The sequence below is a fragment of the Lepidochelys olivacea genome (genome assembly GCF_965140295.1).
Source record: "Lepidochelys olivacea isolate rLepOli2 genome assembly, chromosome: 7".
Classification (NCBI taxonomy): Eukaryota; Metazoa; Chordata; order Testudines; family Cheloniidae; genus Lepidochelys; species Lepidochelys olivacea.
The window spans coordinates 106,947,885-106,974,195 of NC_140417.1; the positions used below are offsets into that span (position 1 = coordinate 106,947,885).

Sequence of the window (26,311 nt, forward strand, 5' to 3'; positions counted from 1 at the left end):
GCCCATGTAGCCATGTCATAGCTGCAATTACAGAGAATAGCGTAAGCAGACCAGTGTTGGGCTTCTCTGTGGTGGGGTTGGCTCCCAGAGTGTACACCCGCGGCCCACCCACATTGCTCCCTTGTGGAGTGAGCTGAGAAACCTGCCACAGAGTTCACTTCTAGGGCATACAGTCATCAGGGGCTCGCCTCAGTTTTGACACTGAGTAGCAAACATGCTTTTGCTTCCACTGTTTGACGGAGCACAGGATTAGTCCAACAATCCCAAGTGCTTTGCCCAGTTTGGTTTTGCTGAAGACAATCTAACCAACCCCGTCATTAGGAAACACAACTTGTTATGCAACCTTACTTTTCCTGTGCTATGCCTGTCCCAGTTACTACCCATTAGACCACCCCAAAAGCTTCTCCTTTCTTGGCATTTACAACTTCCAAATATTTGAAGGCAGCTATATGCAATCATTTAACCAAACCGTAAATATTTCTCTGAAAATACTCGACATAGTTCAGCCATCTAGCTCATAAATCATTTTGTTGCTGTTCTCAGAATGCCATCCAATTTGGCAACAATTTTGAGATGTTGCATTCGAGCTGCAGTCTCACCAGTGCACTATTGCTCCTCCAGTCTGGAACAGAATTTCTGCCTGCACAGGCTCAGAAGTGCAGCGCGGCTGCCTTTTTTTTTTTTCTGGGGCCTTATTACATCACAAGATCATATTCGGTAAGCTGTCTGCTACCACTCTTTGGGCATGTCTACATTTACCTCCAGAGCGATCAATCTAGCTGGGGTTGATTTATTGTGTCTAGTGAAAACGCGATAAATCGACCGCCAAGCGCTCTCCCATCGACTCCGATACTCCAGCGGAGGGAGACGTGCAGGCGGAGTCGACCTACCGCAGTGAAGACACCAGAGGCAAGTAGATCTAAGTATGTCGACTTCAGCTACATTATTCACGTAGCTGAAGTTGTGTAACTTAGATTGCTCGCCCCCCCGCCCCTAGTGTAGACTAGACCTTAGACCTTTTTCAGCATTACTGCTTTCCAAATCTCTCTCTTCCATTGAGTATCATGAGTTTGGAATTATTTTCCCAAATATTATATATTGTTTGGGGGCTTTTCTGGGGTTGGCTCTGATTTAATTTCCTATCTTTAATGCTTTAGTAATTTAACTGTATTTGACCACAGACATTCTTATTAATGCAAGGTTTCTTTTTTTCTAGGCCATAACATAATTAATGGGCAGAAGAAGAAAACCCCCAAAGAGATTTGTTTCTCACTGATTTCAAGTAGATTTTCAATAGAGAAATAGGTCAGTCAGTGAAAACCAGTTCCATTCTACTGGTGCCTAATATCCTATCTAATTTCCTATTCCACTCAAAAAAGCCACATTACTTCAAACCAGTCTGTCTTCAGTCAGAAGTGCATTGTTTAAAGGAAAATAGCATGCACATTGCTGCAAGAACTTAACTATTTTGGGAATACCAACTGGTAACCTGGACTCATACCTCAGGTCTATCTGTTTCTGCCACAGACACATTTTTGTGCCTTTCAGAGCCTGCCTTAACATGCTAGGGCAGAACACAGTTTATTCTTCATCTTTGATGTCGTCTTCAAATGATCTATCTAAAGGAAGGTAGGTTACCTCCGGCTTAGAAATTAAATTGTTGGATGGGTGTTTTCATGTCACATCAGGATTTGAAAGGATTATAGCAGAATCTTTAATCAAGAAATCAGTTAAAATCTGAATAAATTTGACTAAAGTAAATTTGAGATTTTTAAACGGCTTTTACGGATCTAAAGGTTGCGTGACATTTAAATGCAGAAGGATACATAAACACTAGTTGTGCGCATAAATGAAAGTGTTTCATGAATATTCAGATTGAAAGTCAATTTTTTTAGTTGACTGCATTTGTGACCTTTTTATTTTCACATTCCATCATCATTCAAGCTTCTCAGCATGAACACTGATGAAGAATGAATTTTTAGCTTGATGTTCACCAAATACAAATGTACTATTATTTGGACAACAAATGGAAGCACCTAGAGGCCTCAGTCAGGATTGGGTTCCCACTTCTGCTGTGTGTTTGTACAACTCATAGTGCAGACAGTTCGTGCCCCAAACAGCCTATAAATTAGAATATATACATTAGATTGCGAATTGTCAGTGTTACTATCTGTGCTATACGGTGTTAGCTACACAAGTCATCTAACCACCAAACAGACAATACCATGTGCCTTATGTAACTAACCAACACAGAACAATTTGGGTATATTATAATTAAATATAAAATTCAAAATGCACAATGTACTGATGAATTACATAAGTCACATGGTATTGTTTCTGTTCCCTGCTTGGACAGCGTAACATACCATGAATTTGGAATAGCAAATTGCAAGTTACCAGTTGATCAACAATTATTTGCTGGAGAAAGTTGCAAAAAATGAACTGGAATAAACTGTTTGTGGATATTGTGCAAACATTTTTTTTAAAAATGGCACTGATGAAATAATCTACTAGCTATGAATTGTAACTAAGGTGTAATAAAAATCATGGATAACCTCTGTCAGGATATCCAAACAAGTTAACTTCCTGCTGTATATAACTAGAATTATTGTGCTTTATGTTTTAGGAGCATACTGTACTCATGCATCTCTTTTTTTCCTCTTTCTAAAAACCAATGTACAAACCCCAAAGAGACCCCGGCACTTAGCTAGCAGATATGCTCATCTGCCATTTCCTTATTTATCTACTCCAAGGGACCATAAACTCATGTTCTTATGTAGCGAGACTGCCTCCCACTCTTCTTGTTTCCAGCTGCTTCTACAGCCTCCAGGCTCTTCCTTCCTAGGCAGCCCACCACCCTAGAGAGTTGTAGAAGCAGCTGGAAATAAGAACAGCCAGCCAGCTAGTTCTCCATGGACCACCATCGAACTGTTCTGCAGAGCAAGTCCTTACAACGTTTAGCATGTGTGGCTCTGCAGAGCTGAGTATTTTTCTTTTCTAAAACTACTCTAATCTCACTCCCTGCAAGTGCTAATGAAATCCAGGAGTCATATCTATTAGGTGTGGGTGGCAGTGGAAAGAACCTGTCCTGAGAAAACTCAGTCCGCCCCACCTCACATCCTGCCACTCCTCTCCATTGTCTTCTCTTTCCTTTCTTCTCCTCTTCCACCTACCTCATCATCTTCGCCACGCCTTTTTCTCACCATCCTCTTTTCCGTCTCTTACTCCTGCCCTGCCACCTTTCCCACCATTTTATAGCCTATGTTCTGCCTTTCCATTACATTATCATTCTATTTGCTCACACTTCCTCTTTTCCTGCTATCTTCTCCTTCTCCCATCTCACTCGACTTGACAGTGTCTGTTCTCACCTATAGTATCCCCTTTCCTCCTTCCCATTGCCCTGTCACTATTTCCAAAGAACAGGTTTGCATTTGATTATCTTAACCCATAAATGTACAAAGAAGAATTTAAGACTTTCAGATTAAGTTGGTAGATACGCAAATGAAGGTGAAGCCAAACTGTACCTGCAAGTATGGAGTGAAACAACGTCTGTATGTGTATGTCATAGTCATTTGATCCAGTGAAAGTCAGAAAGACACAGGAAAGAATGTTTGGGTACAGTAAAGATTTTGCAGGCAAGCTGCTGGTAAGAGCAAAAGGAACTTTTAAATGTTATAGGTAGGGAAAGCATGTTGTATCATTTCATAGGATGAATTAGACAAGAGTTCCGAGTTGACTGATGTCGGCTATTTTAATGAACTCTGGACTGAAATCCTCTGACCTTGATGTGGAATAGATTAGAACTAAAAACACTGGAGGAGCTACACATTTTTGAGTCATGTGTTTCAGATGATGCCTACTTGCCTGCTGTATTTATGTTAATATTCTTCCTAAATATGGTTTGCCTTCTTACACTGGATGTATGAAGTTCATTTAAATAGGAAGCCCAAACAAGTAAACAGTATGATAAGCATCTCAAGCAATCATCTGAATCCAGCAACATTTAAATTATACAATTAAGTTCAAATAAAATGTAGCATTTTTGCAGATAGGAAGAATAGTGTTGAAAATCTTTGCCTTTGCTTTATTCACAAGTCCACATTCAATGGAAGAGTGACTCAGTATTCTTCCCAAAGAATGCTTTTGATCTGGGTATATTTTAAGCAAATTTTTATAAAACATGGTACCAAATATAAATATTGTCCATTTTAACATTTGGTGTTAATATAGCATGTTCCATCTGAGGATGTCAACATGTTTTATAAACTCTAATTGACAATTTCACAATATGTACATGAGATATGTACTGCTATAGCCCCGTACCAGCCAGAAGACAAACTTCCTCTCCTGGCTCTAATGATTACACTAGCCTGGGTTAACCATTTAGTAAACTATACTTTTCTTTTTGGGAGGCCAAATACCCTTGCTTTTATAATGTACAGAGTTTTTGTACAGAAGAACGTAACTACCAAAATTCACTGTGACACAGCTTTTAAAAATCTATTCATCTTGTCAGATCACACAGATACATTATGGTCCATGCCATTAAGCTGTGTTTTCTGTAAACATTACAATCAACCATCACTTTTAGAAATAATATAGTGTAGCAAGAGAAACTGACAATGTCTTGACTCACCTGAGTGTCTATTTTAATTAGTGCAATATCTGCTTTTTCATCAACATCTTTAATTTTGGCTTCGTATGTTGCACCATTCTTCAGCTCCACTTTTACCCTATGTTTATTGGTAACTACATGGGCATTTGTCACTATTAGTCCATCTTCTGAGACAATAAAGCCTGAACCACTAGCAACAGGAACCTCCCTCTTTGTAAAAGGAAGCCTAGAAAATATGGGAAATAAACATTTAAGTTTGAACAACCTGAATTTTCTTCAGAGATGACAAATCATTTGTGATTACTGTTTTCGTTCCTAGACTGCCAACAAGTATTTGGCACTTTTAAAAATATTTTAGAAAATTTAGTATAATTTATTAAGTATATCCGTTAACATTTAATTGGACATGCATTAGTCTACTATCTTCAAAATATGTGGCAAAAATATTAAAAAGTGAAACATATTACTTAAATGTAACAAATATTTATTATCATGAATAAATATCTTGAAAACAGCGTCATTTTCTTTTATATATATTTATCAGTATATTAACCAATTCTGGCAAGTTTAATCCTTGAGAGCTACAGAAATATAAATCAAAACTGGATATCTTGTTTACTTGCGAAACAATTCAATATGAACCACAGCAGGGGCTATCTTCTCCACCACATCTGCAATAAAGTTGTATTTGTGCCGTAGGCTGTTCGGATCTTCCTGGCCTGAGAATAGACACAGAAAACACATGTTGTTCTTCAAATGGCAGGAGAAGAATTGTTGCAAAACACTTGTATTAAAAAACACTAGGCAGAGATGACTTTTTAAAAGGAACAAGAGTCTTGTAGTTCTGAGTCTGATTCCCGCCCTAAACCATTCCCCTAACTTTTGGGAAAAGCTTTACTGGCAACATAGCCAGTTCATAGGGCAAAGGGGGCTATGGAAAATTCTGAATAGATATGGAACCTCTTTCTATATCCAATGCACTTGCACCAGAGGGGGAGAGAGCCATTGGACAGAGTACTAGGCTGGAAGTCAGGAGACCTGGGTTCTAGTCCCAGTTCTGCCACTGACCTTCTGGGTCTCTGTAGGCAAGTCAGTTCATATTTATGTGCCTCCATTTCCCCTCTCACCCTTCTCTGTTCTATTCAGCACAACAGTGCCCCAATCTCAGTTGAGGCTGCTGTAATACAAGTAATAATATTAACTCATATTTGAGATTACCTAATTTGGCCTCTATCCTCCTGATGCCTTCATACAAGGCTTGGCTGTAACTTTATTGCCTGTAGAGCTGGGAGTATAACTGGGTTTTTGGTTCACTGACAGTGCCGATTTTTTTTTTTAAATGGTTTGGGTTGAACTGAATCTGAAAACTGCAAAAGAAAACCCTCCAGTGAATCAAAAAATCCATACTGGGTTGAATGAAACATGTAGTTGATCTGAAACATTTTCTATTAGCAAAAAGAAAAGGAGGACTTGTGGCACCTTAGAGACTAACAAATTAGTCTCTAAGGTGCCACAAGTCCTCCTTTTCTTTTTGCGAATACAGACTAACACGGCTGCTACTTTGAAATCATTTTCTATTGGGCATTTTTAAAGTGTTAGATTCACAAAATGACCAAAGGAAGTGGCTGGGGGTGTTGTCCTACTGGTAACTTTTAGTACAGGGCACTCACCTGAGATCTTAGATACCAATTCCCTGTCTGCCTGATGTGATTTGAACTTGGGTCTCCCACATTGCAGAAGGGCACCGCAGTCACTGAGGTATGGAAATCTCTTAATCACTCCTGCTGAAGTGGTTCTATTTTTAATAATTAGTCATTGGAGCCGGACATGAACTTGGGTCTCCCACATCCTAGGTAAGTGCCCTAACCACCAGGCTAGAGTCATTATCACTTACCCTCTGGCCCAGCGACTAAAGTATTTCATATAAAGTGGAATGGCTTCAACAGGAGAGACAGAGAGAATCTCACATCCCAGAATACCCTATCACCCAGTGTTTATAGCACAGTCCTTTTAGATGTGAGAGCTGGGTTCAAATCTCTGCTCTGAATCAGGCAGAGGACAGATTTGAACCCAGGTCTTCCACCTCCCAGGAGAGTGCCGTAAGCACTGGGAATTTGGGGAGCAACGTGCAGCACCATCACATCTACTCCTGCTGGCTGTCCTTTGCGTGGGATAGGTATGTTCAAAGCACACTTATAAGATCAGGTACTAGAGGTGAGAGAGGCAGGGGGATCTCCTAATTTGTGAATCTTCCCATGGCTTGGTACAAGTTAGGTGCTGAGCTGCTGAGGGTATCAGGACTGTGTGCATTCCCCTAACAGAAATACAGGTGCCTGGAGGACAGTAGGCACCTACAGGGTTAGGCAAAAGCTGAGTCATGGTTTTATGAATGCCACTGGCATCTAAACGCTAGACTTTCGAGCCTAACCGCCACTTTGTGACTAAGTTCCCCTTGTGAACGTAGCCTCTAGCAAGATATTCAAAAGCACCTGGGGCCTAACTTCCATTGGTTCCAATGGGCGTTTGTACCAAGGCACTTTTGACAGTCCTAGTAGGTGCCTCTCTGCATCTTTAGTGGCCCTTTGTGCCCCATGTGGTAAGAGCTTAGCCACCACTGTTTTAACCTCAGTCTCTTAACCACAGCTTGCTACAGTTATAGGACAAAGCCTTGTTTCTTGGTACGGAAGTGTTGGGAACAACACGTGTGTTCTCTGCATGTGCCTAGAGGCAAATACAATTGCTTTGTTTTCATCAATGTGACTGTTTTGATCTCATACACTGATCTCACATTACAAAAGCACAAAAAAGAAATGGTAAAACAGAAAAAGTAAGGGACTCTTCTTATCCTATAATGTCGTATTTCCCCTTCCTCTCTATTTGTCCTTACTGTAAGTGTTTAAAGTATTTTTACCATTTATGTTTTACGTAAGTCATTAATTTTTTTTTCAGTGCAGAAATAGTGTGTTCCCTGTAAATGCAGTGCAAGGTTCCATAAACAATTTTTTGGTTGTTCTGACCCATTTCCCCAAAACTGTTTAAATATGTCATGGTCTGAAGTAGTGAGTGTGGAGGGACTACTGAAATGTCTTAGGCTCTGCCTGTGTGACAGGGATCCCCTTCTTTTTACACGAACCACACAAAACTTAATTATTTGGGTTTTGTCCATATGTGAGAGATTTTTGCCCTAATAGAATTAAGAACATTACTTTCAAACTTGTTTTTTCACGCACATACATTTATAAAAATGTAAATTTCTAGCCAAATTTCCTTCATATTGTAATTCTTTGATCTGTCAAATAGATGAGAATAAAATGTGGTTTTATAATACTATAGGTATCTGTAAAAAGAAAAGGAGTACTCATGGCACCTTAGAGATTAACAAATTTATTTGAGCATAAGCTTTCGTGAGCTACAGCTCACTTCATCGGATGCATGCAGTGGAAAATACAGTCAGGAGATTTATATATACAGAGAACATGAAACAATGGGTGGGTGTTACCATACACACTGTAACGAGACTGATCACTTAAGGTGAGCTATTACCAGCAGGAAAGTGGGGGCGGGAGGGGGTACCTTTTGTACTGATAATCAAGGTGGGCCATTTCCAGCAGTTGACAAGAACGTCTGAGGAATGGGGGGGGGGAGGGAAATAAACAAGGGGAAATACAGTTTTACTTTGTGTAATGACCCATCCACTCCCAGTCTCTATTCAAGCCTAAGTTAATTGTATCCAGTTTGCAAATTAATTCCAATTCAGCAGTCTCTCGCTGGAGTCTGGTTTTGAAGTTTTTTTTGTTAAAGAATTGCCACTTTTAGATCTGTAATCGAGTGACCAGAGAGACTGAAGTGTTCTCCGACTGGTTTTTGAATGTTATAATTCTTGACGTCTGATTTGTGTCCATTTATTCTTTTACGTAGAGACTGTCCAGTTTGACCAATGTACATGGCAGAGGGGCATTGCTGGCACATGATGGCATATATCACATTGGTGGATGTGCAGGTGAACGAGCCTCTGATAGTGTGGCTGAGGTGATTAGGTCCTATGATGGTGTCCCCTGAATAGATATGTGGACAGCTGGCAACGGGCTTTGTTGCAAGAATAGGTTCCTGGGTTAGTGGTTCTGTTGTGTGGTTGCTCGTGAGTATTTGCTTCAGGTTGGGGGATTGTCTGTAAACAAGGACTGGCCTGTCCCAAGATCTGTGAGAGTGATGGGTCGTCCTTCAGGATAGGTTGTAGATCCCTGATGATGCGTTGAAGGGGTTTTAGTTGGGGGCTGAAGGTGATGGCTAGTGGCGTTCTGTTATTTTCTTTGTTAGGCCTGTCCTGTAGTAGGTGACTTCTGGGAACTCTTCTGGCTCTGACTGCATCCGATGACGTGAGCTGTAGCTCACAAAAGCTTATGCTCAAATAAATTTGTTAGTCGCTAAGATGCCACAAGTACTCCTTTTCTTTTTGCGAATACAGACTAACACAGCTGCTACTCTGAAACCTGTCATAGGTATCTGTGATAACTTATCAGACTCTAGAACCCTGGTGAGAGATGCAGGACTATTGTGATGACTCACCCCAGCATCATACATGGAGGAGTCTCATTAATTACAATTCAGAAGAACAAAAAGTAGATGATTTCTAAGGCAAGAGAGGGAAGCATTGCAGAGAAAATATAAAACCTAGAAGCAGTCAGTTCAAGGGGGATCTCAGGCTCAGGTTGTTCTTAAACGAAGAATAAAGGAAAGCCCCAGGAAGTCTGGTGAGTTTTAGGTTAACATCTTATATTGCAACCGGAGGTGTGATGGCAGCTCAGGTGGGAATACCCATGCTAGCTTTAATCTAAGTAGCATGGCTAAAATAGAAGTGAAGATGCAGCAGCTTGGACTCTGGCACAGATTAGCAACGCAAATCGGCATCCAAGATTCCCAGCAGGCTTGTACAGACAAGACACTATACCAACTAGTCTGCACTGCGTCCCTCATCCTTAATGTCTCATATGTTCCTCGCTTCTCCACATCACCATAATACTTGAAGCCCCCAAAGTGCTTTATATAGCAATTTGTTCACTGGACAATAGCAAGCAGTAGTAATTACGTACTGAACTACAGTGACAATTCTCAGTTTGGACATAAGAATCTGTATTACAAAGAGAATGTTGGCCAGGATACCAGAGTTATCACCACATAATCTCTTCCTCAAAGTGCAACAGGCTCCTGAACTTCATTTTAGGCAGTCATCAGAACAGGGCATAAAGGATGGCTGATTAATATCTCATCTAAATGAGATTCGTATTGCTTATTGGATAAATTCATTGCCCACTGAACCACAGCACCATCATCTGTAAAGCTCTGCTGACCAGCTGTATTACCGAGCTATTTTGGAAACTGGGTGAATAAAAATTATACTGTGGAAGTATTCATTCAAACTAAACAGAAGCTTGACAGATTGTCAGCTTGGATAACTATTTTGTTTGGCTAAAAAAAGCCATGGACACTGCCACTTAAATCAGTTTACTTTCTGTACATCACTTATAAAATGACTGGATATTAACAATGTTGTAGGCACTTCGGGCTATATATCTGGTTACTGAGACATAGCTAGAACTCGCACTGTTAGTGATGGGAACTTCACAGACAGACAGTACATAGCATTACTGAATTGTTTTCAAATTTTTTTTCATTATAACAAATGCATACATGGTAAGGATATTAAATGAGTTGTCTTCACTTTACATTTGAATCTACAATTGCAAGGAACTTTAGACCTAAGACTGTCACGGTCTAAAATTTAGGCTATTGTGCAGTCTCCAGTCAAACTGCATACACAACTGAAAGGCCAAAATTATTCATATTTTGTCTGAAAACATTAGGTAACAAAGACTGAGTCATGGCATGGTGACCTAAATAACTCAGACCCTCCTTTTCCCTTCTTACGTATTAGAGAGTCTTGTGTTGTATAATATGGTTTTGCAACAATGGTTTAAAAATGGAATGGAGGACACCTGCTGTTTTTTTTAAATACGTAAACAAAAATCAGAGTGCTATCCAGTGAAAGATTTCATTGATGAACGCTGATCAATTCTTAACAATGGGACTTGTACAAACTATGTCAAATAAGGGATCCATGGAAAGGTTATGATTTGCTGGATATGATTATGCTATTTGTATGCATGTATCATTTTTGTATTTGAAGTTATAAGCACTGGGTCTATACCTGTATTTCAAATATGTTTGCTCCTGTGGTAACGACCACAAGGTATTTAGCCTGCACATCTTGAATGGACTATTCAATTGAAAAGGTTCATCAAAGAACACTTAACTCACAATGGATCAGGGGAGATACAAGTGAGCTGTAGCTCACGAAAGCTCATGCTCAAATAAATTGGTTAGTCTCTAAGGTGCCACAAGTACTCCTTTTCTTTTTGCTATCTACACTTAATAGACTTTCCTGTGATGACCTCTACTATGACTAAGCATGCACGGACATGTGACTCCAAACACCATCTTGTTTCCTGTAATTTTTCCACGGTAAGAACAATGGGTTTCCCTTCAATTGGCAGAAGCCATAAAAAGCTGGAAACATCTCCATTTGGCCTCTTTCCTGCTCAAACCTCTGGACTATGAGCTTATACTGATGGGAGCATTCTAACCAAGGGACTGAGGACCTTCCAATGATTTGGAAGCAACCAGAGACTTAACCAGCCAGCAGTTTATTCTATCACTGCTACAAGCCTGATCCAAGAACTTTGCAATTATTTACACCGGAGGGCATTCTGTGCACAATATTCTGCAAGTTTTGTCAATAAATAAATGCAGAGGCTCCAGCATGGCAGTGGGGAGCACAGAACACTGGCTGCATGAAGGCGGGAGATCACCTTACAGCCCCCCCCACCCCTGGGACGTGGACTGAACGGTGAGGCTCCACCCGATCCTGACCCAGCACAAGGCCCGAGACTGCCCCAGAAACAACCCTCTGCGCCAGGCACACTCGGTGTGGGGAAGGCAGGCTCCAAGTGTGAAGGGACTCAGGGTGGGGGGGATCCAGGTGTGGGGTGAGAGGGTTCTGTGTAGGACAATCTGGGTACAGGCAGCTCAGTGGGAGATCTAGCTGTGGAGGAATCTGGATGCACACAGGCTCTTCGGGAGGGTCCCAGGTGCAGGGGCAATGGGTCTCTGCAGGGGCTTCCAGGTGATGGTGGTTGGGGCTCAGCGGAGGGGTCTGAGTGCTATGGGAATGGAGCTTAGTGGGGTAGGGGTCTGGGTGCAACTAGTTGGGGGGTCAGTGGCGTGGGTGTCTAGATGTGGAGGCTCAGGGTGGTGTGGGGGGACTCATCAGGGTGGGAAGTTGAGCGCAGGGAGCTCAGTGGGGGGTGGTCTGGGGTGTGGGTCCGGAGGCAGGGGGTCTGGGTGCAGGAGGCTCCAGATGCAGGGGTTGAGGTTCAGTGGAGTGGGGTTCAGGTATGGAGGGCTGGGGGGGGGGGTTCTGGATGTACTGGGTGAGGCTTGGCAGAGGTATCTGGGTATGGGAGGTCTGGATGCACGGGGTCGGAAAGATGGGGGAGCAGCTCCCCATACAGTGACCCCTCCCCTCTGCAGCTGAGGAGTGATGGGGGCAGGAAGCAGGGGAAGATGCTGAGCTTCCTGCAGCTGGGGGAAGTTTCTGGGGGTGGGTCTGACATAGCCCCAGCCACTCCTTGCAGGGGAAGAGAGAGTCCCATCCTCTCCTGCTTCCAACCCAGCTGGGAATAGCAGCTGATCCTGGCTCAGATGTCCCCAGCACCGTGGTGATTTACCTTTCTGCAGGCTTCCTGAAACGATGTACCTGCACAGCTAGGGAGTGGTGCGTGATTGGTCTTGCAGCTTCTCTTTGCTTCCCTGTGAGAAAGTCATTTTTTTGCAGGGAAGCAAAGAAATCTGCGGGGGACATGAATTCTGCACACATGCAGTGGCACAGAATTCCCCCAGGAGTAGATTATTGTATGTATTTGATTCCTTTAACCAATTTTAATTCTTACCTTTCTTTCTTTTTTTTTTTTTTAGAAATAAACATTTAGATATTAGATACTAGAGAACTGGCAACAGTGTGATTACTGGGTAAGATCTGAGTTGTATATTGACTTGGGTATGTGGCTCGTCCTTTGGGATCAGAAGAACCCTTTTGTTTGATGAAATTGGTTTTAAATAACCACTCATCTTTAAGTCTAGTGTCTTGGTGTTGAATCCAGGACTGGAATGCCTAAGGAGATTGCTTTTCTGACTTCTTGTTAGCCAGTGTGGTAAAACAGAAGTTTACTTTTCTTGCAGGTTTGGTATCTCTTATGGAAGAATAACCACCAATTTTGCAGTGTGTCTACCATATTTCTTAGGGGTTTGTCCTGAATTTGGAGTTCTCAGTTGTGACCCACAGAGGCAGGGTGACACCTACCCCAAAAAGAAAAGGAGTACGTGTGGCACCTTAGAGACTAACCAATTTATTTGAGCATAAGCTTTCGTGAGCTACAGCTCACTTCATCGGACGCATACTGTGGAAAGTATAGAAGATCTTTTTATACATACAAAGCATGAAAAAATGGGTGTTTACCACTACAAAAGGTTTTCTCTCCCCCGACCCCACTCTCCTGCTGGTAATAGCTTATCTAAAGTGATCACTCTCCTTACAATGTGTATGATAATCAAGGTGGGCCTTTTCCAGCACAAATCCCCCTCCCCCTCCCCGACGTTCTTGTTAAACCCTGGATTTGTGCTGGAAATGGCCCACCTTGATTATCATACACATTGTAAGGAGAGTGATCACTTTAGATAAGCTATTACCAGCAGGAGAGTGGGGTGGGGGGAGAGAAAACCTTTTGTAGTGGTAAACACCCATTTTTTCATGCTTTGTGTGTATAAAAAGATCTTCTATACTTTCCACAGTATGCGTCCGATGAAGTGAGCTGTAGCTCACGAAAGCTTATGCTCAAATAAATTGGTTAGTCTCTAAGGTGCCACAAGTACTCCTTTTCTTTTTGCGAATACAGACCAACACAGCTGTTACTCTGAAACCTACCCCAAAGTTTGCTTTTCCTTAAAATGCTACTTGCACAGCTATTTGTTATGTATGTAAGTATATATTTACTATTTCTTATAACAGTGGCAGTGACCATTAAGTACGTTTGTCATTGTATCTTTTATACCAAAAATAAACAGGCTAAACCAAGAGGAAAACAAATCACTAGAAGACATCCACATAGCAGTCTAAATTATCATGTAATCTCTACTCACACAACTGTATATGAACAATAGTTGCTCATAATTGAATCACAATGTAATTGCTGGAACAGCTAGAGCTGACTGGAAAACAGGGGTGAAAAATTCTCAACTTTGAGCAATTTCATTTGTTTCATTGTTGTCCAAATTTTCCAACCAGCTTTGGTGACAGCAAGGAATTCGAGAGAAAAGTGAGTGCAAAGAGTGATTTACAGGGTTTTACAAGTTCCTTTTGCAAACAAAGTATTTCCTGATTTCAAATAATGAAAGTTACTCTCTAACTGCAGCATTTTAAAACATCGTATTTTACTATGCCATGACTACCAAAACAAAAAATACAAATAGACTGGGTTACTATTTTGACTAAAGATAATGTCTCTTCCTCCAAACTCAGAGATGTTATCTAATTACTCCCACCACTTTCCACCTACTAATATAGAAAGCATCATACAGAAGCCCTTAGAGGTGTAGGTTCCTACAAATTTTAACTCCTCCTTGCGTTTCATGCTGATATGCATAAGCAGACACCTTCACCCTGCTGTTTAGGGAGCCCACTATTAGATAAGGCTTGTAATTAGAGCCCACTTTATTTCCATTTCTGTGGATCTCTCCCCACTTGTAAAGTTTTAATTAAAATCTAGATTTCTAACCTACATTTGGTATGGACACTATTGGCTCCATATTTAAAACCTTTGTGCTTGTTTTCTTATTTCTTTGTCACACCCTTATTGTTTTTCCCTTTCCACTTGGTATTTTCTTGATGGTGTCTTAGGGCTTTGTCTACACTACACTGCTTTTAGCGACACGGTTATGTCGCTAAAAGTCGGGCAGCGTAAACGCCTTTTGTTGGCACTTTTGCTGACAAAATACCATTGTCAGTAGACAACGTACACGGCTTCTTCTTTTGGGGGAGGGGCGGCTTAAGCACCTGTGAACGACAAAAGTTCAATTGGCAGTGTAGAAAAAGCCTTATACTGAGAGAGGAGTCTGAACAAAAAACTCTGACTTTGAATACTTTTGAACTTGGGGAAGTTTGGTTCTTTGCAGATTGGACCCATCTCTATTTATAGCACACTATTTATTGGGTTTTGTAATTCTTGTATTGAACTATTATACAATGCCTAGTGGTGATTAATTAATGAAGTTACAAGGATGATCATCAAGTTAGTGATGATTAATTGGTAGATGATGACTGACTAAAACACTAATAGGTTACAACATGAAAATTTCCTGAGGCAACTAATTTTCAAAGAATAATTGGAAAACATCATGGCTCTCTGCAACTGGACATAAAGAAAATCTCTATTAGCTGTCAGCATGGCGGCCATTTTCAGTGGACTAACCATTAGAGGGCAATGCACTCACACATACTTTACATGAAGTATACCTGTAGCTCTCAATCGTTCCAGACTACTGCACCCCTTTCAGGAGTTTGATTTGTCTTGCGTACCCCTAAGTTTCATCTCATTTGCTTAGAAAAATCTCACATAAAAAATCAAAAAAGTGTCACAGCACACTATTACTGAAAAATTGCTTACTTTCTCATTTTTACCATATAATTATAAAATAAATCAACTGGAATATAAATATTGTACTTACATTTCAGCACACAGAGCAGTCTGAACAAGTCATTGTCTGTATGAAATTTTAGTTTGTACTGACTTCACTAGTGTTTTTTATGTAGCATGTGGTAAAACTAGGCAAATATCTAGATGAATTGATGTACCCTATGGAAGATCTCCGCATATCCCCAGGGGTACGCATACCCCTGGTTGAGAACCATTGCTGTATACTACATTTGGGAAAGTCAAGTATTTGAAATCATTGTCCTGAGTAACTCTCCAATGACAACCTACCTTGATAAGAGATGAGCCAAAGAGCATATCTGGATCTAGATTTATGTTAGATTTAGTTTGAGACTGAATCAGGGTTCAAGGCTATAGTGTTTAGTAGAGCCAATATCTTGCAAACTGGGTTTGTTTTTTGTTTTTTAAAGATTTTGACCCAAACTGGAAGGCAACTTTGGAGGTCATTTACTCTTATGAGATTTCCATCTCGCGTGTTGGAAATCTTATGACGTGAGCTTCTCATCATCTTGGACTGACACTCAGGAGGACTCCCTCACTATCCAGACTCCCTCCCCTCCCCATCCAGTTCTGAATCCAACCTGGTACCAGAACTGTAGGGGTTGGGTTCCATTCAATACCCTGTGGGCAGGTGGCAAATTGATGTCTGAGACCACTATTATTGATCAGCCTCCTGTATCTACGAGTTGCACACCACACAGCTAATATATGGTGAAACATCCTATTACCACCCCATCTTCCCTCTCCACCTTTTACTTTGTTTATTTCACCCACATTACATAAAGTGTAAGCAGTTTGGAGCTGTGACTGTCATTTACAGTGTGTTTATACAGTAACTCCACAAACCTTACCAGGAAAAGGTCTCTATGGACTACTGCAATATGAACAACAAACATTCATACCCTAACTTCAAAAACTTGAAGGATTTAGACTAAAGGTTTATCCCATCTCTGATTTTTGCATTTCCCAGCAGAGTAACAGAGTGCTGGAACAGCAAGTGACCAGTATGGATTCTAATCAAAGACTTCAGAAAAGAAACAGAGCAGTCAAACAACACTAGCAATAAAGGGAATGGGAACATTTGGGTGAACAATTTAATTTCATCCAAGTCTCTGGACACTTCAAGAAAGGGAAAGACAAAGAAAGATGATCATGCTCCATTGTCTGGTGGTTAGGGCACTGGGCTGGGATGTAGGAAATCCAGAGTTCAAGGCCCTGCTCTGCCTGATTCAGGACATAGTTTTCATCCAGAACACTCTGAATCAGGTCAGTTAGTGTGTGGCAAAATGGGGTGTGACTCTACAGCACACTAACTGGCCATGTGGACAGTACATCATGTACTAAAAGTTCTGCAGCGTGCTTTGAAGTAATGCTGTTTCAAACAGGAGGGTAAACCAGAGACCCCTGTACCCAAAAAACCTTTCCAAACCAAAAAGCTTACGTTTCAGAAAACGGACATTTAGACACAATTCTATTTGTGTGAAAATCTTCAATGGGTTCTCTTTCATTATGGAACCTAAACAAACTTTGAAACCTCAAAAACTGCTGCAAAACAGAATTATTCTCTGGACAGCTCGATTATCAGTACTCTTATTAAAACAAAAATAAAAGATAGTGTACATGCATATACAAGCTAATTGTTCGAAGCATCCTCTTTGAAATATGATGTCTCAGTAGGGTGACCAGATAGCAACTGTGAAAAAACAGGACGGGGGTGGGGGTAATAGGTGCCTATATAAGAAAAAGTCCCCAAAACCAGGACTGTCCCTAGAAAAACGGGGCATCTGGCTGGTCTAATTGTAGTTTTGTACTTGAAAAACATTTCCTCTACCACCAACACCCTGGTGCTTTCAATGAAATAATGGGGTTTGGGTTTTTTGTTTTTCTTTATTTTGTTTAGGACTCTTTGTGAAGCAGTAGCATCCTCAATGAAAAGATTTGGTTTCAAGAGTTTTTTTCCTTCATTCATCAGAACCATTGTTAACAACAGATCTGTGTGCTCGGCAGCAGATCCCGTGGTATGCTAAAACCAGGCTGGTGCCTGGTAGCCCTTCAGAGAGTAAGAATCATATCCAAGGATTAATCTCTTTTTCCTTGTTAATGCTACAGTTATCAAAACTCTTTCCAGAAGGTCCTTGCACCATATAAAGCAGAGGTCAGCAAACTACGGGCTGTGGGCCACATCCGGCCTGCGGGCCCCTACTGCCCAGCCCCTGAGCTCCTGGCCCAGGAGGCTAGGCCCTCCCCCCCGCCTCTCCCCTGCTGTTCCCCCTCCCCCGCAGCCTCACCTCGCCGCTCTAGGTGGTGGGGCTGTGAGCTCCTGGGGCAACACAGCTGCAGAGCCCGGCCTGACCCGGTGCTCTGTGCTGCACGGTGTGTGGCTGGCTCCAGCCACCGGTGCCCAAGGCAGCGGGGTAAGGGGGCAGGGAGCGGTGGGGTTGGATCGAGGGCAGGGGAGTTTGGAGGGGTGGTGAGGTGGGATGGTCAGAGGGTGGGGAACAGGAGGGTTGATAGGGAGCAGTCGTTCTGGGGGGGCAGTCAGGAATGAGAGGAGGGGTTTGGATGGGGCGGAGGTTCGGGGGCAGTCAGGGGCGGAGGTTCGGGGGCAGTCAGGGGATAGGGAGAAGGGGTGGTTGGATGGGGCAGGGGTCCCGGGGGGCCATCAGGAAGGAGAGGAGGGGTTGGATGGGGTGGTGGGGGCAGTCAGGGGTGGGGGTTCTGGGGCCTGTCAGGGAACAGGGGGGTTTGGATGGGGCAGGAGTTCCGGGGGGGGGGAGGGGTGTCATGGGGCAAGAAGCAGGGGGGGATGGAGGCCAGGCCACACCCCAACTGGCCCTCTATATAAATTTATACCCACAGTATCCTGCTCCGGTGTCTACTGATAAACTACAAACGGTATCAATTTTGCACAAGCAAATCGACTTGCTGCCAATCGACTATTACTTCATTTACCTGCTACTTGTTTAACATTACATACACACTATGGTTATAGGTTTCAGAGTAACAGCTGTGTGTTAGTCTGTATTCGCAAAAAGAAAAGGAGTACTTGTGGCACCTTAGAGACTAACCAATTTATTTGAGCATGAGCTTTCGTGAGCTACAGCTCAGCTCATGCTCAAATAAATTGGTTAGTCTCTAAGGTGCCACAAGTACTCCTTTTCTTTTTACTATGGTTATAGTCTCCAATTCAGCAAAGTAGTTAAACACATGCTTAACTTTAGACACATGCTTAAACCCAACTGAAGTCACAATTCTCCCAGCATAAAAGAAGTCAATAGGACCTGATTTCAGAGTAGCAGCCGTGTTAGTCTGTCTTTGCAAAAAGAAAAGGAGTACTTGTGGCACCTTAGAGACTAACCAATTTATTTGAGCATGAGCTTTCGTGAGGACCTGAGGACCAATAGGACCTGAGCGCACGATTATGTGCTTTGTTTGAATAAGGATGGATTGCTGATTCGGGGCCACAGAACCTTAAAATGTTATCCATCCTGTAGGTGATTTCCAACTCTGTGGGGAAAATTCCACTGAACAATGAGTTGCAGTGTAAAATGTCTAGTCATCCAGAACAGCTGTATTTTAAAGCTCTATAACTGTAGTTGTTTTTCTTTTCTTTTCTTTTTTTCTTTGAAGTGCAGCGTATTTATTTAGCTCACAGGGAAAGGTACTTACTGCCCCATTGGAAAGTAAAGAAAAATGATATTTGAAATTTTTCTCCCCATCTCTTCCATTTTATCTTTAAAATTACATCAAACTGTAAACTGTAATATTCCATGCACTATTGAAGGATAAATATAGTGTAATTCACTATAAAGGAAAAGGATGGTATTAATAAAACAAGGAGCAGCAATTTACATGTTGTAAAAACAACCCACTTATCTAACAGCATAAAAAAAGATCAAGAGTGGGATCCAACAAAATAAACGAAGATCAAAGGAGCGGGTTTTGACATGGTCTGTCAATACTGCCAGCATTATTATGCTAACAAACTAGAGAGGACAAACTAAAGAGATTTCACTGACAATTGCTTAGGAAATAGCTATACCCATCACTTAATATCCCTAACAAAGAATATACTTGCATGACAGAGAGTACCATGGAGACATTTCAAATGTCCTAGTCAAGTGAATAATAAATTGACCAAAATCTAGTATTCACTTCATCAAACGTTTCCTGAAGCTAGAAACTCTACAGGATTAAGAGGTTTCAGAGTAGCAGCCCTGTTAGTCTGTCTTCGCAAAAAGAAAAGGAGTACTTGTGGCACCTTAGAGACTAACAAATTTATTTGAGCATAAGCTTTCGTGAGGATTTAAAGTAAAGCTTCTTGTTTGGTGTCAACAGTATGCACTGTATTCTCATCCTCATAATATTTACATGAGGATCAATTCTTTCTTGGCCAGCTGTCAGGATCTTCTTACAAGTAATGTGTCACATGGCCTGATCATGCTCCTATGAATGTCAGCCTCAAAACTCTTGCTTCCCTTGTGGATAAAAAGCACTGGTGTCTAACTGTAGTCTGTTTCATTGTTTCATGGTTAAACAAACATAGGAATCTATACCAAAGGCTATAGAACTAAATAGCTCCCACAACTTCTGACTGGAAGCAGAATGGACTGAAGGGATGAGTTGAGGGTTGGCAGCCAGGAAGTTCTAACATGAATTATACCACAGACTTGCTGTGGGGTGCTGGATAGCTCACTCTGCCACTCTGTACTTCTGTTCCTCCTCTCCCCCAAACTATAACATGGACAGTAAAGTTTGCTCACTTCAAAGGGGTCTAAAAAGGAGCAGTGCTTTGGAGACAAATTATTAAGGAACAAGCACAGGTACTGGACATTTACTAATAATCATGTTATGTAAACAATGTAACATAGGCAATGCACTTGCATATTTATAAAATTGGAGTCAAAACGTGCAAACATCTTTAGAAAATTTAATTATCCACCACAGAAACCTTCGAAGAACTTGTTATTTCAGATCCATAAATTACTCTAGGTTCTTAGTGAGGATGAAATAGACTTCTGTGGACACATACCGACTACTGACACCCAGCCCGTGCAAATATTGTATCTCCTTATCACTGAATAGAAGTGGTAAATGACCTCTCTTGGATAAAGTGCCTATGACTTTCTTATTGAGTATTATAGTGTATTCCTTATTTGGCTAGGATTTTAATGATGTATTTCAAGCAGATCTTCTCACCACTAATATGAAAGACACCACTAGTGGTTTATGAATCAGGGGAACATCCTTATGATTATGACTCTTGCTACAAAGTACTATCAGGATTGCTAGATAAACATCAACCGGAACATTTTTTGCTGAAGGAAGTGTGTCTCGTGGTTATGGCTGGGATTCAGGACTTCTCAGCTATGCTACTGACTCACTGTGCAATCATGGAAGTGCCATTTATCCTCTCTATATTACAAGTTTACCTTTAAAATGAAGTATATTCATGCTTAACTAATGCTTGGAGAACCTCAAATGAAGCTGCTACATAAATGCTCAAAGCCTCCAGAAATTCTTCTTTAAACTGTGCAGCATTAGTGTGCCATCAAAACAATCTAAAAGTTACATCAGTGGAAACATCCACATCAAACCAATTGATTTTCAAATCAATGAGGGAGACACGTTGGGATGATTAAATGGAAAGAAACTGCAGAGCACAGTGACAAACAGCTAAAATAAATCAGGAGTGAAAGACCCTCATTGTAAATGTAAGTGGTGATGGGGAGAGCTGGACTTCCATAGTGGAAAAAACAACAGAAATGGAGCTTAAACTTCCAACAGTTGTCCCACTCTCTAGCGTTTTATGTACCCCCAGAAAGTTATGCTCAACATCTGGACCAGAGCTAGGAAAAAGCTAAACAGGTAGAAGAAAGATATTCAGGACAAGAATGAGGCATATTGAACTGGAAAACATCACTGAGGAAAACCTGCCTGAAATAGAAATATTAAGACATGTCCTTCTGATAGATGTGGAAAAGGATCTGTAATAGATCCTGTAGGCAGAAGCAATGAGCACTTCAGACAACAGTATTCAAAGCAGACGTGTTATTTTCTTTTCTGCAGAATTCTGAAAACACGATGGATGAGTCAGCAATCATTCCGCCTTCTCCTTTTTCCACCCAGCTCAGTTTACAGCTTTTAAAGTTTCCAATTCAGGTCATCATCTTGTTCTCCTCCCCAGTTCCATATGCCTCAGAGAGAAAATGAATAAAATGCCCATTTAAATGGTATTAGGTAACAATCACATTGCAAGTTTACCTATTCCAAATGTAAACAACAAAAGTGTATCCAGAACATTTTGTTTAAGTATTTAAAAAAAAGATAAAGTCACATTCTGAAGGCATGAGACTTTTGCTTTTAATATTTAACAGATGTCCCTATTTTGGGGATACTGATTTTTTTTTTTTCATTTTCTAGGAATATTTGGCTATCAAGGGCAAGAAAGCAGGGAAAAAATACAAACCCAGCTTTTGCATAGCTTCCCCTAATGGCAGAAGTTAAAGACACATACAAATTACTATGCTAAAAAGCTTGATATCACAGAAGGAAGACAGGACCGTAGTCTTATCTGGAGATTTTAAAGCTACTGTGTAACAGTCACAACATATTTTTATTAATAATACCTATTCTTATACAGCACTTCTCATCCATAGGTCTATGCTACTTTACTTCCTGCAGGGCCCACATTCATTCTTTCCCCATGTTATTTTCAAACTGAAATAGTCTCTTTGCCTACCTCTAATTACTAAACCCCAGGAAAACAGGAAGTGATAGGTGCATTTATTGCAATAAAAAGGTCAGAGATAGGCATCAAATTGAAAGAAGTGAGGTGTACAGAAAAGCATATACACCTAAACCTATTTTGCAGAACTTTCAAAAAATTACGTTCTACTCTGGAAAATTATTTACTCATTTCTTTAAAAACACAAATATCCAAGTAAGGCATGATGCATGGATGCCTTAAAAATTAAAGTGTATTTACTAATTCCAACTACTATGTAAACCCTTCCTAAATTTGGCATCATCCGTGTTTCTGGTAACATCTTACAAATAGCTCATTGTGGAGAAGTTATGCAAGTCGGTAGAACTGGATTTCAAACTCTGGTGATGAAAAGAATATATTTTCAGGGATCACACCTGAACTCTGAAAAGATGAAAATACAGCATAAAGGAAGACCAATTTAGAGGAGAGGGGATAGCTCAGTGGTTTGAGCATTGGCCTGCTAAACCCACGGTTGTGAGTTCAATACTTGAGGGGGCCGTTTAGGGATCTGGGGCAAAAAGAAAAAAAAATTGGGGATTGTGCCTGCTTTGAGCAGGGGGTTGGACTAGATGATCTCCTGAGGTCCCTTCCAACTCTGATATTCTAAGTACATTATAAGCAGCCTGTTTAAAAAAAAAAAATCTATTCATGAGGAAAAATTAACAAAACAAAAAAAGTATACTAAACATGTGCTTAACCTTCCCACAAATGGGTATACATACTTTACTTAATGGGACTACTATACCCATTTGTGGGACTATTTGTGGGAAGGTTAAGCATAGGTAGGCGTGTTTTAGAACAGTGGTCACCAAACAGTCGATTGCGATCAACTGATCGATCCTAGAGGATCTCCTAGTCGATTGCGATTTGTGGTGGCACAGTGTGGCTGCCGCTAAGGCAGACTCCCTGCCTAACCTGGCCCCACACCACTCCTGGAAGTGGCCAGCGCAGCCCCGAGAACGCGGGGCAGGAGTCTCCCTCAGTGCGCTGCTTCTGCCAGCAAGCACCGCCCCCGCAGCTCCCATTGGCTGGGAAAGCTGTGGGGGAAGTGCTTGCAGAGAGGGGCAGCACGCAGAGCCACATGTCCCTTGCCCTCCCACAGGGGCGTGTTGGCCCCTTCCAGGAGCGGTGTGGGGCCAGGGTAGGGAGGGAGCCTCCCTTAGCCTCACTGCGCCCACCGTTGACTGGGAGCTGCCTGAGGTAAGTGCTGCCCGACGGGAGGCTGCACCCCAAACCCCATCCCTGAGTCCCCTCCCAGAGCCATTACCCCACACCCCATCCTGCACCATAAGCCCCAGCCCTGACCCCCCTCCCAGAGCCAGCACCCTGTACCCCCTCCTTCACTCCAACACTCTGCCCCAGCCTGGAGCCCGCTCCTGCACCCAAACTCCCACACTGCGAACCCCTCAGCCCCAGCCCAGAGCCTGCACCCCGTCCCGAATCCCAAGCCCCTGCCCAGTGAAAGTGAGTGAGGGTGGGGGAGAGCGAGTGAGAGAGAGGGGGGATGAAGTGAGCGGGTCGGGGCTTTGGGTAAGGGATGGGGCCTTCGGGAAGGGGCAGGGTAGATCCGGGGTTGCCCTTAGATTCAAAAAGTGATCCTGGGCGTAAAAAGGTTGGATTCCACTCTTAGAGGATTGAGGTGTACATTCAGAAGTCTGACTTTCCTATTTCATTTTATTTCTAGAGACAAGGTGGGTGAAGTAATAGGTTTTATTGGGCCAACTTCGCTGGTGAGAGAGATAAGCTTTCGAGCGTTCACATTGCTCTTCTTCTCCAGAGCTCTGTTGCTACAACAACACTGCATATTTTTATTTATAGGTATTTATTCAACTAATTTTCATTTATAAATGACTTTCCCCAGAAATAGAACACTTCCTTGGCAGAGCATTCATAAGGTGTTACACAACCCAAGCAGTTTAAGAGTGTCAGCTGGCCTTCAGCCTTCTACCTTTTACCACCAGCCAAGGTATGCTAGAATAATCCAGAAATGCAAAGCGTAGCATGTTTGACTGCCTAATTCATCTTCACTATGAGATTATAGCTATCGGGCACAAAAATCTTCTCACTTCATGGATTCCAAAAACTACAGCAGTAATGAACTGTGCAATTTATTACAATGTAGATTTTTTTTAATCATCTGCAGATTATATGTTAAACTTGTGTAAATCAAGGCAATACACTGTAGTGCTCCTCCAGTACAGGGAAGTCAGATTTTTTAAAGAAGTTAAACTCCTTCTCCTAAATTAAGACACATGAGCAAAGTCAGTAAACACATGCACCTGCAACCCCATAAAGAACCCTCCTTTCCTTTGCCACATTCTGAAGCCAAATCACTACAATAGTACCATGCATTCACTTTCTGACTGGACCCAATTATATATACCCTGAAACTTGTACTACCACCCAGGCAGGCCAGGGATCCCAGAGGCCCAATCAGTTTGGGGAGAGGTGGGAGGAAAGAGTGGCCCAAACTTTATTTCAACAAAATTTCAGAGAGATTTTGCATGCCATTCACAGATTCTATTTCCAACATTACCCTCCAAGCACACACAAGCTCTTATTTGCAAAAAATATTTTCCAAGATCTCCAATTTCTTGGACAGCACAACACTTTCCATGAACTGTAAGACTATAACATGCCCCACCACATTCAAATTCCACTTTTTAAAGTTCTTGCCACTTACTCTTGGTTTTTAATATATTCCTGTAAGTTACTCTTAAATTTCAAATCCAGGAGGAGAAGAGGATTAAGTCCAACCCTCCAAAGCTTTATTTGCTGATAAGGACCTGAAGAAAAGCCTAGAGTAACTCCAAAACTGCTGCCGACTCCCACCAAGGAAGGATTAGAATGGAAGGGGGGGAAAGGTGAGCTACTTCAGACAATCCACTTCACACAGCTCCCTCTCCTCTTAATCTGAATATTTGGCTTCAGAGAAGTTTCAATACCCACAGTTTGGGAATGCCTTCTGTTCTTCAGGAAATATTTTGTTGTTGTATTTCCACTACAAAAAACAACTCCCCACTGAGTAAGAAAGACCCAGACAAAAAGAGAGAGAGGGAAAAAATCAAATTCAGGCCACCTAGATAAGAGTAAGATGTAGCCACAATGGGGAGGAGAGGCGGAGAAGAAAGCTATGTCAATTATTCCATTTGCTCTAGAGCTCTACTTTGTGCACCCATTGTATTCAACCCCCCAGTCTAACACAGATCATTTTTGTGGATTTAGTGTGTAGTAAGTAACCTATGGAGTTCTCTTAAAAATCTCTCCAGAATGCGAAACATGACATGTCTATTATTATCTTCAGGAAAACAGCTGAAAGCTCAGTTCACAACAAACCGTATCAGCTTTCCCCTTGATATATATCTGGCTAAGTTCTTGACCTTCCCAGATTTCTCAGCTGAGCTTCTCTTCCTGCCCCCACTATTCCACTGCTTTCCACTGCCAAAACCATTCAGCCACTTCAGCCCTATAAGCTAAAGAATCTAAGTCGTTCCATTTACTGTTCTTTCCCATCGTTTGCTGCATAGTTCTCATTTCTCTGTTGTTTTCAAAGTACTCAGAATTCATGACAAATGGTTGGTTATTGACCTTCCATTTAAATCATTCTGTCAGATAATTATAGTGTGTTATTTGGACAAGATGTATGGCTCTAGTGCATTTCAAAATATCAAGTCAGTCAGCTTTAGTGATGAATAAACTTCTTCCATCTCTGAAACTATGAAAGGAAGATGTGCTGACTGGAGGTTATAAAACTCAGTAAACCATAAAGCTGGGCTGTGTAGGACACAGAGCCTTCTCAGGGGCTGGTCTGAGACAGAGTCCCAGAAGAACTAAGGAACATCCCAAACCTCACTACCTTCTGCTCTCAGTGCAAGGCACGCCTCTTCAATCTGCCTTTTCTCATACACACATAGGGCAGAATATACATTTCAAAAAGCCACAAAATAAAACTACCAAAACATAACCTTGCACTGCACACACAATCTCCCCCTGGGGACAGAATGAGAGAATGGAGGAACCACATGTGACACTGTTAGGCCTGGTCTACACCGTGTGTGTGTGTGTGTGTGTGTGTGTGTGGGGAGGGGGGGGACAAGGAGGGAA

General features: G+C 41.7%; 1 protein-coding gene across 1 annotated transcript in view; it reads right to left on the minus strand.

Moving 5' to 3' along the window:
- Positions 1–26,311, minus strand: part of HTRA1 (HtrA serine peptidase 1) — a 50,860-nt gene that overhangs the window by 17,105 nt on the left and 7,444 nt on the right. The window contains exons 2-3 of the mRNA XM_084634146.1: positions 5,235–5,334; positions 4,637–4,841 (exon numbers count right to left, since the gene is read on the minus strand). Coding sequence (XP_084490272.1) covers positions 4,637–4,841; positions 5,235–5,334 — 305 coding nt within the window. The remainder of the gene's footprint in view (positions 1–4,636; positions 4,842–5,234; positions 5,335–26,311) is intronic.